The following is a 13,617-nucleotide window of genomic DNA, read 5'->3' as shown; positions in this document are numbered from 1 at the left end:
GTACCCAATGATTCGGATGGGTCACACAAGACAAATCACTCATTATCAGTTAGTTTTTATTAAGGTTTTTATGTAGTAATGAGGTGAATGTTTGCACCACTTTAATCTGGGGACTTCAAGGAACAAATTAACACACATTTCATTAATAAATATATACGCTAAAAAATTGAGGTGGGCCTATTCTCCAAACAAAAAAATTGTCTCCTTTAGCACACATATAGAGGGTAACTTGGATTAACACATAGGATAGGTTTTATACCGGAAACCCACGGGAACGGGAACTATGCGGGTTTTTCTTTGAAAACGCGGGCGAAGCCGCGGGCGGAAAGCTAGGTGTTAATAAAATTATCGTCTAGTCACAACTCACAACTAATTGTTTTAAATATAATAAGTTTTTATTAATCGCGTAATAATTATGCTCGTTCGTGTAATAATAAGGAAAGCAGTTCTTTGACTGGCTTTTAATTACGTCGACAAGACAAGACGAATCACCTCTTACTCAGGAAATTATTAAAACACGAAAGATTAATTATTATGATCATAGGCAACATCTGAATAAATAACAAAATTCGGAATGGTTGTATTTACGTTCGTTATAAGTCGTATTGAGTAACTACGATTTATTGGAATATGTTTTATGATTATATACCTAGTTCAAATTTGTAATCGTATAAAAATAAAACCCAATTATATTAACTAACTATACAATTTCCAAGAATTCATTACACTTTTACAAATACAAATTATAAATGTGCGCGTAGTATGCGTAATGCCACAATTTATCAATGCCAAGGAGTATATATTTTATAAGTACGCAAAAACCATACACAAGTTTTTGTCGAAATATACGTTCACGCTAAAAATGCGGTCTGAATGCTAGGATGATAATATCTAAATAAGTTTATTCAGTATTGTATTTACCATTAATTATTGGATGCAATAAATAGTCCATTAAAAGTTTAAATTTTTTAGGCCTAACCTTGCGTTTTTTAGAGTACGCAATTTAATTTTTTTGATGTGTAGGGGGGGGGGGTCAGTGTGAAACTAAAACCAAGTTTGTGGGCTCGCCACCCTTGTCCCACGGCCGCCATCTTGAAAATAGCGGTTGAAATGGTTTTTACGATAATACAAGTTTGTGGGGTCGCCACCCTTGTCCCACGGCCGCCATCTTGAAAATAGCGGTAGAAATGGTTTTTTTAAACTCTGATATCTGATAAAAATAAATTATTAACATTATTTGTTGCATATTAAATAGTAAATACACATCAAAAAAATTGGTTGTCTGTAAAGTCGGTTTACTGACGATGGTTGAACGTGACAACGTCCGATTGTGCTTCTTTGTTACTCGTTCCGCGCTCTCGCTTGCACTTCAAGCCTTACATGGAACGCCTCAGAGCGAGGTAACGCCGCATGAGTCATGTTTTTTCGTGCGTGCAGCCGGCGCTATCGAATTATAAGACGTTGTCACGTCAAAAATAAAGTTGCGTGATGCGTCCTCTAAAAAACGCAACCCCAAATGTAACTTTTCTATGGACTAAAATTCATAAATGCTGTGTTTCTTATTTTCATAAATGTCATGTAAAATATATTATTGCTTTTCTTGTGGCTAGTGAGGAGTGTCGCGCCGCTGCCGGACCGCCGCGCCGCGGCCGCCAGGTGTTACCGCTCATTAGTGACACCTACGCGCCCGCTAGGGTCGCCACTCGCCTCTATCGACTCGTTGGCAATAATTATACTCACTTAATAATATCAGTTTGCTGTAAATTTGCCTTGTTGATAATATTATTACTTAAAAGGAAAAAAAAATCTCTATATATTCATTTCTAAATAATAAGCGCACCGTGAACGGTTTTAATAAGTTGACTGGTTTTCGTTTGCGAATAATAATTGGTAATAGATGTAATATTGTTATTTTTTATACATTCACTTCATATTATTAGCTTGCTTTACAAGTTCCAGTTCTTAGATGGCAGCCCTGCGCGCCTCCGCCCGCGCGCGGCGCTCGGCCGGAAAGCCTGCCCACTCTAATTATACGATATTTACACTAGTTTTTCTTTTTTCGTCTAATTATGTCTTAAAATGAACACTCAAATATACAAATAGCTAGTTGTTACATTGCATTAAAGTTAGGTAATAAAAAAGATTCACAAAAATATTTTTATAAAAGCTACCCAAGGCAAGAGATGTTAATATGGGAACAGTATGACTTTTAATCGCTTATTTGAGTTGCAGCGTCGAGGTCGAGAGGGACCTCGCCGATATTGAGTTTTCGCTGCAGAAGGTGCAGCTTTCAGCAAACGAAACAAACATTTCAATTCGCAAATTAGCGCGCAAATGTTTTGGTTGTATGGAGCCGTGTAAAAAACATCGCGCGACTTTTTTAATGAAGTTGCGAACAAACTCGGCGCTGGCGCTCAGCCTCCGCACTTTTAACGAGCCCGAGCTCACAATTTAAACTCCATCTCTCTAACTTTTATTCGAAGACGTATTATGTCGATCCTCTGAATTGTGAAAGATATTCAGGCCGTTCGAATATATTTGTTCATAACGACACAGTCGAACTCTCACAAAGAGCTTATGGCTATGCAAGCGGACATTTATATCGAGGAAATAATAACAAGCTTAAATATAAACTTTATTAAATAACACATCAAAACACAACTTTAAAGAAAGCAAACTTATTTATAACATAAAAACAATCACCACAAGAAGAAGCGCCTTTAACAAATTTAATTGCGAGCGTTGTAAATGATAGGGAGCTCGGAGCGCTTCTTGAAGCTGAAGTATAAACGGATACAATACTAGTTTGTATTGCACGAGCCACGAGGCGAGCAAACTTAAACACAACTGCGGCGCGCGGCGCGGTGTGCGGCCCGTGTGCACACACACACACACACAGACACAAGCCGGGCCACGGGCCGGCGGGGCCGAACTTGGGAATTAGTGAACACGATACGTGCTGCAATTTAGATTAGATTGTACTTTGTTAGAGGAACTTTGATTCAATCTGCCGACTTCAGCTATAGAAGTTCGCCAATATCGACTTCCGAGGTGAAAATATATGGTTATTGTTGAATAATCTCGGAGTTATTGTTCTTTCGTAACTGAATTTGAAATAGATTTTACTCTTTAATTTTATGTTATAACATTTGAAATAATGGATAGAAGTAATAGCTGGTTTGATCATCATTTATATGAAAACGAATAAGAGAAGTGAGATAGCGCGTATTCCCTGGCGGATGGCGCCTTTGTGGACATTTTGAAAAATAATTTAACCATCGAGAATTATGTGACAGTCGTTATCAGGTGACGATAAACTTTGGGAACCCACCGCGCCATTGTTCCCCTCCTCCCCTTGCTCCTTTCGTGAACATCTTCGTCAGAATTCATTTTATTAGTAGTAACGAGCTATTAGCACGTGGTTTTGCTGAAGCAACTTCTCATGGTAAGTTATATAAAAAAAGTTTTATTTTCTGCATCAGGTGCTCCAGTTAGAAATCCGTAGAGACAAACAAGAAATCGTTTATTTTCAAATTTTTGTTCTGCTACTGTTTGTTAAGCATCCTCTATTATTTTTATGTAAAACATATAATATGATGTCTGTATTCACTAGTACTTTTTAAACTATATAAATTTACAAAATTATTTTAGTTGCTTGCGGTCATTAATTCATTTCATACTGAATAATATGATCAATTTTTCCACGCCGTTAAATGTAGTCAATCTACTATAATGGGATAGATCTCTGATATGATGCCTGTAGTTTGCAGTTATAATTTAATCGACGATGCAGCAGCTACCAGTGTGCTGTTCAAAGTGACGCTGATAAATTACCAAAAGCGTGTGAAAATTTTCAGTAAAAATCTGAAATTCGTCTGGATTACACAAGACACCTGATAAGCCGGATTATTGATCTCCCCTAAATACCACCTCGCTTTAGATCTGAACTAGCCACTCGCCCTGCTCTGTCCAGATTGATCTAAGTAGGTAGTATAAAATAATTATGTTGTTGAACTACTATATTCAACAACATTAATTATAACAGATCAATCTGTGACAAAGACTATTCTTTATCACTCAGAAATACTACTAATGAATTTTCAAAATTTGTTCAGTAGTTATAGATGATAATGTTACATGAGATTTTGTGATTCTCCATATCGTTTAATATGGAATAATCAAACACGGTTAGAAGCATTGCGAGCTCGTTGGGCGCCGCGGCTTGCGAGTTTCAAATCATTTTCGCGAAACGAAGATTTATCAATAGCAACACAACAGCGGAAACATGACCTAATTTATCTAACTTTTTTGATTAAACTCTCTCTTTATGTTTTGACATTGTTCAGTGTGCTCTATATACATGTTTGTATCACGTTGTAAGAAATATATTTCTGTTATGTATGCAATGTCATAAAATATCATGTATGTGTAGGTAGGCAGAAATCTTTATTAAAAAACAGTTTGCATTGATCTAGCGTGTTTCATTGACGTCCCTTTCATATTTAACATTGGCGACGAGGAATTTTTACCATCACGCGTTTAAACTATTCAGTAACAAAAATGCCTATCGGTCATATAGAACCCTATAATATTAACAGTAACAATTGGGACGCTTATGTTCGTCGTGTGAACCAATTTATAAGTTTAAATAGTATCGACGATTCTTTGAGAGTAGCCATGTTGGTTACCGTGGTCGGCGCCGAGTGTTACGAACTGATGTGTGATTTGTGTTCACCCGATACTCCCGAGTCGAAAGGTTACGACGATTTAATCAAGTTGGTGAAAGATCATCTCGAACCTGATCGCTCAGAAATAGCAGAAAGACACGTGTTCCGACAAAGAATTCAGCGTCAAGGGGAGAGTGTGCGAGAATATTTGCAAGCACTAAAACATCTTGCTAAAACGTGCAACTTTGGTTTATGTTTGGAGAATAATTTACGCGATCAGTTCGTTTCGGGTCTGTGCAATGAAGACATGAGATCAAGAATATTTGCGGAAAAGAGTATTAACTACAAGAGAGCGGTGGAGTTGGCTTTGGCTTTGGAGGCGGCGGAACGGCATGCGGCGACGGCGTGCGCTCCGGGCGCGCTGGCGGGCCGCTCCGCGCCGCTCGCGGACGACGGCTTGCATCGCATCGCAGGCGCGGGGCCGCGCGGCGCCGGCGCTGGGCCGAGCGGGGCCGCACGCGCGCTCACCGGGCAGCGGATATGTGCGCGCTGTGGTAAATCGGGTCATGCAGAGGGCAAGTGTCGGTTTAAAAATTATAATTGTGACTTGTGCGGTCAAAGAGGTCATTTAAAAGCAGTGTGTAAAAAAAGTGAATCGATTTTAAACGGTAAGAGTAAATCTCAGTACTTTCTAAATGATTCTTCTTCGGACGAATGTAGTAATTTCTATAATATAGTAGTAAACTCTGACGGCGACGGGCCGTATTATGTTAATTTAAGGGTTAATAATGTTTCATGTAAGTTTGAAATCGATACTGGAAGTAAAATTTCTGTAATTTCTAAAATGTATTACAATGATAATTTTAGTCATATTCCGATTCAAAATAACTCGCTAATTTTAAAGTCGTATACTGGTGGTATTATTAAGACGATCGGTTATATTGTAGTAAATGTTTTTTGTGGAAAAATGATGGCCGAAAATGTTAAATTATATATAATCGAAAATGGTGGCCCCCCATTGATGGGCAGAATGTGGATAAAACATTTAAAATTAGGAATTAGCGAGTTATATAACATGTGTGATAGCGAATCCGCTGCAGTTTCTTTACGTAATGAATTTCCTGAAGTATTTGCAGACGGGTTAGGAACGTTTAAATCAAAATTTAAATTGTATTTAAATGACAATACGCCTATATTTGTTAAATCGCGTCCATTACCTCTTGCGCTTCGTAAACCTGTCGAGCAAGAAATAGAAAAACTGCAACGGATGGGTGTCATTTATAAAGTTGAGAGATCAGACTATGGCACACCGATTGTACCTGTTGTTAAGCCGAACGGTACGATAAGATTGTGTGGTGATTATAAGGTAACTATAAATCCATTGTTAAAGGATTTTCATTACCCACTCCCTCGTATCGAAGATTTGTTTGCTGTATTGGGGGGAGGTGAACAATATACTAAATTAGATTTATCAAATGCATTTCAACAATGTATTTTACATGAGGATTCACAACCGATGACGGCAATCACGACTCACATTGGTACTTTTGTTTATAAGCGTGTTCCATTCGGTATAAAATGTATACCTGAAAATTTTCAAAAAATTATGGAAGAAACATTAAGTGGGTTGCCTTCTACGGCTGTGTTTGCGGATGACATTTGTGTCACTGGTAAGGACAAATTAACACATTTAAAAAATTTAAGGGCGGTCCTACAAAGATTGCAAGAAAACGGGTTAAGAATAAATTTTTCTAAATGTCGATTTTTTCAAGACAGTGTAACTTATTTAGGATATAAAATAAATAAATTCGGTCTACATACGGATAAGACGAAAATAGAGGCAATTGTGGGAGCGCCCCGTCCTACTAATATAACGCAACTTAAAAGTTTTATGGGTCTAGTGAACTTTTATTCTAAATTTTGTATAAACATGAGCGATATACTTAAGCCACTGTATGATTTATTAAAAAAGAATGTTACATGGGAATGGACGGATATGTGTGATAGGGCATTTGCAAAAATTAAAAAGGTGCTGAGTAGTTCTCCTGTGCTCGCGCATTACGATCCTAAGCGTGCGTTGATCCTTTCAGTGGATAGCAGCGCGTACGGGGTGGGCGCGGTGTTGACGCAGCGCGACGCGGCCGGCGCGGAGCGGCTGCTGTGCGCGGCGAGTCGTACGTTAAATTCGGCAGAGACTAATTATTCACAATTAGATAAAGAAGCTTTGGCGATCGTTTTTGGGGTCACGAAGCATCACCAATATTTGTACGGGAGGAAATTCACTCTGCGAAGCGATCACCGTCCCTTAAGCTATATTTTTGGAAAGAATAAAGGAATTCCGATGACCGCGGCTAGTCGTTTGCAACGTTACGCCGTAAAGCTGGCAGCCTATGATTTCGATATAGAATTTGTGTCATCAAAAAATAATTGTTTTGCTGATACTCTTTCGCGTCTTCCTCTTAAATTTATAGATTGCAATTTAAGAAGTGAAGAATGTAGTTATCTTAATTTTGCACAAGATAATTTTCCGATTAATTTTAAAGATATTAAAATTGAGACGGCTAAAGATTCTTTGCTAAGCAAGATTTATGGGTTTATACTATACGGTTGGCCACCTAAAAGCGAATTAAATAAAATTGAATTATGTTATTCTAATCGTAAAGAAAGTCTGCATATAGACCAAGGCTGCATCGTTTGGGGTTATAGAATTATCGTTCCTAGGTCTTTAAGGGAAATCGTTTTAAAAGAAATTCATGAGGGACATCCGGGTATAATAAAAATGAAACAGATTGCTCGTAATTATGTGTGGTGGGATAACATAGATAGTGATATAGAATGCATAGCCCGTGAGTGTGCTGCGTGCCGCGAGACGCGGGCGGCGCCGCGTGCTGCGCCCGTGCACTCGTGGCCCTGGCCGAGCGAACCATGGTCGCGAGTACATATTGATTTTTTGGGTCCCTTTAATCATGATTACTATTTAATTTTGATTGACGCTCATTCAAAGTGGATAGAGGTAGAAAAGGTAAGCTCGACGTCCGCACGTTTAGTGATTAATTGTTTAAGACACTGGTTTGCACGTTTCGGGTTACCTAAAAGATTAATAAGTGATAACGGGCCTCCATTTTCGTCATCGGAATTTGCAAACTATTTACAACGAAATGGAATTAAACATACGTTAATCGCACCTTATCATCCCTCTAGTAACGGAGCCGCTGAAAATGCGGTGCGTTCTATAAAATCAGTACTTAAAAAAGCACAGGTAGATAGAACTGATGCTAGCGTTGCGCTTACTCGGTTTTTATTTTCGTACAGAAATACGGAACAATGCACGACAGGAGTCGAACCTGTAGTGTCTTTGTTAGGGAGACGTTTGCGTGGGCGTCTTGATTTGATGCGACCCGATACGGCTGAACGAGTGCGCGCCGCTCAGATAGTGGAAGAGCAACGTCGACCAACGCCTTTGCGAATTGCTAAAGAAGGTGATCAAATATTCATGCGAGATTATTCAAAGAATAATCGTAAGTGGGTCGACGGGATTATCACTGATAGCCTTAGTCCCGTATCATATAAAGTTCAAACGAGCGACGGGCGGAAGCACAAGCGGCATATCGATCAATTACTTACTAGAAAATCGCGTTTTTCGTTAAGTCAGGCCGTGTCGTCACCATCGGATAGTGAGAGTTATGAGAGGAAAGAGGGAGGAGGTAATAGTGTTGAGGATGAAGCGTGTAGTTTGGGCTCGCAAGGGCAGGAAGGTGTGGATGATGTGGAGGGTGACGGGGAGCGGCGGGACCTGGCCGCTTCACCGAAATCACCAGTGCAGCATGAGCGTATACGTAGGAAAGCTGCATTGCGCTGTATACGAAAACTTAAACGGATGTAAACTATACCGATGTAATATTATATTGTCAGTTACGTGTAATTGTGCTATTTTTAGTGTGGGGTGAATGTTTTTATACGTCATTACTATAAGCAATAGGTATGACTTTTTATGTTATAACAGTATAAAATGTTGTTTTGCTAACTTTAAGTGTGAATCAGACTTATTGAATATATAGTGTTTAATTAAGAAGGGAAAAGTGTTATGTATGCAATGTCATAAAATATCATGTATGTGTAGGTAGGCAGAAATCTTTATTAAAAAACAGTTTGCATTGATCTAGCGTGTTTCATTGACGTCCCTTTCATATTTAACAATTTCAAAGTATATTGTAATACCATACTAATTATAATAATGCCAAGTAGGTAATATTATACCAATGGGAAGTGAATCATAAAGTCCAGTCTGTATCACCACATATTATCACATAATCATCATATGAGCACTTTTTATAGTCATTATTTTGCATTTCATAAATTTTTTAATGAATTATGTGACAATATATTTTACAAAATCTATACTTCAAATTAGGTATATTATAATATTCGGTACAGTTGACTGCATATTCACTGTCATTAATATCAATAATGTGCAATAATCATGGTAACGTGCGCGCTGCAGGCCCTGGTGCCATTCCACTCTTATGGAGTATCTATAAGCGAATAAGTTTACGCGTTTTTATATTTTTCCGGCGGATCATTTATCGTGGTACTGTGTAATCAGGCGGCCGAGGGGGTGGGACCGGCGAGCGCGGGTGGGGCGGGGAGGGTGATTGATAAAATTTCATTAGAGCAATTCTCGTGTCCGGCTCCATCATTTATCTCGGGCCGCTCGTGCGGACGACACATTTATATGTCCACTTCGAACGACGATATATTGTTACAACTCGTTATTTATGTCTCTTGCTGAATTTCACTTTAAACTGTTCCAATGTGCCGATGTTAATCGCAACTGAGAGATCGATGTACTGACACGGCAGCGGAATGCTGTTGCTGTTTGTTCAAACTACGCATAGCATGGGCGGGCGGGCAGCGAGCAGCGAGCCGGGCCCTGTGCAGGCACGTGTGAGATGTCGGTGTCAAGGCTCCACGCACATTGTTTCACTTCAAAAGCGCGAAGGGACATTTTCTTATTATTTGCGACATTTTGTCAAAGCCGGACCTTTGTTACTTAAGAAATACAGAAATTGACACTTGAGATGTTTCGAATGTCGTATACGAAAAAGATAGGTACTTATAATAATTAGCATTTTTTTTCCTTTTTTACCAAATAAATATCAAATGACAAAAATTCAATTATAGTTTCCTATTTTCCTTCTCGAACTCATGAATTGAAGTATGGATTCCTCAATAATTCAATAGAATAATATTGAGTAAATTGGGAACAGGTAGCGCCAGCTGTATGTACCTGTTGTATACATATAATGTTCCATTGAATCACTAAAAATAAATAGCATTATATGTGGAATACTGCTGATATAAAATAAATTTCCTTTGAGTCCCAATTCTATTTTCTCTCACGCAGCGTGTTGTCACAAAAAACTATCAATGTATTGTGATGTTTCTATAAAAAATAACGGCTCACACAACGCCGGTTAAGTAGTTTTAAACATCCTTGTTGACTTTAACGTTGGGCGTTGGCATAAACTTGCAAAGCTAATAAAACCGTATTGGGTCCGCAGCATGTGTGTATAATGAGACTGGCTAATTATATGAAGAAGTAATAATAATAATAATAACATAGTAACACACATATTCTTTTACAAAAGGCCGTTATTTTAAACACGTGCCGTATAGTTCGCAAATTTTTATCTTTAGATTAATTAAGTTTGTCTGTTTGTCCAACCCATTAAATATAAGCTTGTATAGGCATCTTTGTTTGGCCAAAAGCCCGCAAAAATGTTCGAGTCCTCGATTATGAGAGAACTTATAAAATACAAAAAAACATAATAATAATAATAAGGGCGTAGGGATGTGACGACCCCATCGCCCGCGGTTGGAATATCTGTTGTCTACGTGACAACAGATATTCCACCCGTGCAATCAGTCAACCCGCAGGACACCTTGTGGCGGGGTGTCGGGGAGTAGCGACCCCGCGGGAACCGAGTGCTCCCGGGGGAGGCCCCTGTCTTCATCTCCGGCTTGCCTTCACCGGCCGGTCGGAGTGAAGCCTGACGAGGACAGGACCCCCACCTCTGGCGTGCCTTAACCGGCCGGCCAGAGTGGAGTCGCGAGAGCTTTTAGCTCGAAGGGTGGATGCGAAGCGTAAGTGGCGAGTGGGCACGTGATGCTGGACCCTCAGGGAGCGCGTGATCGTAGTTTAAAGTCCAGGGACGCCTCTCCACCCTAAGCTGCTCACAATATGTTGCCCCCTTGTCGCACTATTGCAGCGACTTATTTCGGGGGCCCATACAGTGAGAGGGCGAGTCACCACCTGCCAACATATTTTTACTTTCTTTTAGTAGAAAGGCAGGTGCCATAGTTTCTAATAGTCCCCAAATACCGGCCCATTTAACATCCCACTCCATAGCCCAGTTTATTTTGTTTTCCATATATCGAAATAGTCCTACATCGGCCGCGGACTGCCTAGGACTGTATCTCTATAGTGCAGTCATGGGCAGGCTGCGGCTGGTGTCCCACAACACAGTAAAGTTCTCTAAAGGGCCTCTGCGTGTTGGATCCGTGTCCCCACGTAAGCCTTCCAAAGGACCGGGTACCTTCCTTATGATGGTACCCGAGTATTATGGATGAGATACACATAATAATAATAATAATAAACACATTTATTGTCAGAATCACATCACCATGATATACATTTACAAAGGAAAAACAAATAAAAGAAAAATGATAAGAATAAAAAGAAGCTTATTCCTAAGAAACAGTTGGTAATGTGGCAGTGAGTGACCTGACAAATGGAGCCAACTCAGTTTATGGTGGCAAGGTGATTAATACCTTACCACCACTGATTTTCAGTGACCCCAAGTGACTATTGGAGTTTCAGTCTAGAATTGCATATAAGTAATGAAAATTTAACATGAGTATAATATTTGAAAGATATATTTCTATTAATATGATAGATACTAATAAATAAATACATCAGTTAAAACATGTAATATTGGTAGATATAATATCAGTATGTAATTATGTATATAATATAAATAAATAAAATGAAATTGTGTATACAATGTTAATAATTATAATGATAGATAGGCAGAGAATAAATGCGTATATGATATTATGTTATAAAATAGATAATATTTAATGTGTAATTCGATACAAATGCACTAAGTGTAAATAGAATATAAATATTATGGAAATTATTTTTATGGAAAAATTAATCATTACCTTATGTGAGTATCCATACAGACATGCATACAGAAACTTGTTTTTCTTTTATTACTGAGGAAACTAGAGTCAAAGTCAATAACACTGCCACATAACACTATTAAAGAAAACAATGAAATTATAACATAAAATAGAATTAAACTTAGATCATGAGTCACATAGTATGTGCGTATGTGCAATTAAATTTATATCTGGGTAAGCGATAAACATGTTTAAGAGAAGATATTTCAGCTTTTGTGTTAAGTTTATACAATAAAAATTCAATAATTAGACTATGGTAGTAATTAACAAACCTATAAAAGCTTAGACTTGTATTAAAAATTGATATTAATGATAGAAAACATACATCAAAATAGTTCACATATGAAAAACATTATCCAAATCGTCCTCCGTACGTATATTGATAACTTTCGATTTATTGTCCTGCCTAGCGTAAATTCGGCCCCCACGAGTCCATATAAAACGCCACTTTTTGGAGCGTCCCAGCTTCTCCCGTGTGAGATAAAAAAGATTACGGTTTTCGTATGTAAGATGTTCGTTTAGGTAGAAACGGCATGGATCCCCGCTTAGCCCCGTCCCGCTGGTATCGGCACTGCGTCGCACGCGCGCCGCGTGCAGTAGTTTATCACGCAAGGGCCTGCGGGTGAGACGTACTATTATGGGACGTGGTTGCGAGCTGGACTCGGGCAGGCGCTTAGGCCCACGCCGGTGTGCGTTCGCTATATCTCGCTCATCTAGGGTTAAACCAATTTTTTGTGCAAGGGTGATAGTGATGTGCAGTAGATTCTCTCCATTAGATTCAGGTATACCAGTAATCTCAACGTCATATAGTAGTTTCTCTTGTTCAGAGTCGTTCAGCTTTCCCTTTAGGGACTCAATCGATTCCTGGTTCTGTTGAACTTGTTGCTGGCCGATCTCGATACATGGTCCAGATTCAAGATGTGATACGCGTTCCTCTATACTATCCAACCTTGAGCCAAAATTGGAGACCAGAGTGGATAGACGAGATATCTCTAAACGGAAGCTGGATAACTCGGACCGTAGAAGCTTGATCTCTTGTATTAGAGATGTTGAGCCCTGTGGGGAGGTGTTGACATCTTCAAAGTTATCCGATTCTTGGCTTTCAGGCTGAGTATCATCAACAGTTTTAGAGGTTGTTTTAGTAGTACATATTTTGCAAATCCACTTGTTATTATTACGGGACAACGGGCTTGTATGATTACACTGCCTGTGGTAAGTAATATTGCATTTATTACATTTTGTGCTGTCTGACGCCCCGAAGAACTTTCCACAACTGTTGCATTTGTTTGCCATGTTTATTCAAGCTTCGATTTATGATGAAGGACGATTAATTATGTAATATATTAACGTGATGGCCCAGATAATAACGTTTGTATATAAATTGTGTATAAATGACTTCAAATCGTACTTAGCACTTAGCACACTTTCAGATGTTCGGTTGAGAATTTTAAATCGGCTGTTTGACAGCTGTTGGCACTTTTGTGGGCACTTTTTAACGTTTTTACACTAATGCAGTATATAAATTAAAGTTCGTTATTATATACGGTTCGTTATTAAATAGTAGGTTAGATTATCACTCAAATACACATTTAGAACTTTCTAGCTATGATAAAATACTTTTTAAAATATAAAATTTACGGAGCTTAAACTGACACTCCAACTGTCACGACATCCAAGATAGATTCCCGAAAGAAGTCACGTCCAG

General features: G+C 38.8%; 1 protein-coding gene across 1 annotated transcript; it reads right to left on the bottom strand.

Annotated features, from left to right (window-relative positions):
- Positions 1-12,087: 12,087 nt before the first annotated feature.
- Positions 12,088-13,403, bottom strand: LOC149902069 (uncharacterized). Its single transcript, XM_090111086.1, has one exon. It carries the CDS (start codon positions 13,203-13,205, stop codon positions 12,249-12,251), a length of 957 nt encoding a protein of 318 aa, XP_089967212.1. The 5' UTR covers positions 13,206-13,403; the 3' UTR covers positions 12,088-12,248.
- Positions 13,404-13,617: the final 214 nt, after the last annotated feature.

This window comes from Colias eurytheme, chromosome 16, assembly GCF_061535395.1.
Source record: "Colias eurytheme isolate Ceu_HAF_F1 chromosome 16, ilColEury1 Martin Lab GWU primary, whole genome shotgun sequence".
In the NCBI taxonomy this organism is placed as follows: domain Eukaryota; kingdom Metazoa; phylum Arthropoda; class Insecta; order Lepidoptera; family Pieridae; genus Colias; species Colias eurytheme.
The sequence above is the reverse complement of the archived record's forward strand: the minus strand, read 5'-3'. Positions and strand labels throughout refer to the sequence as shown.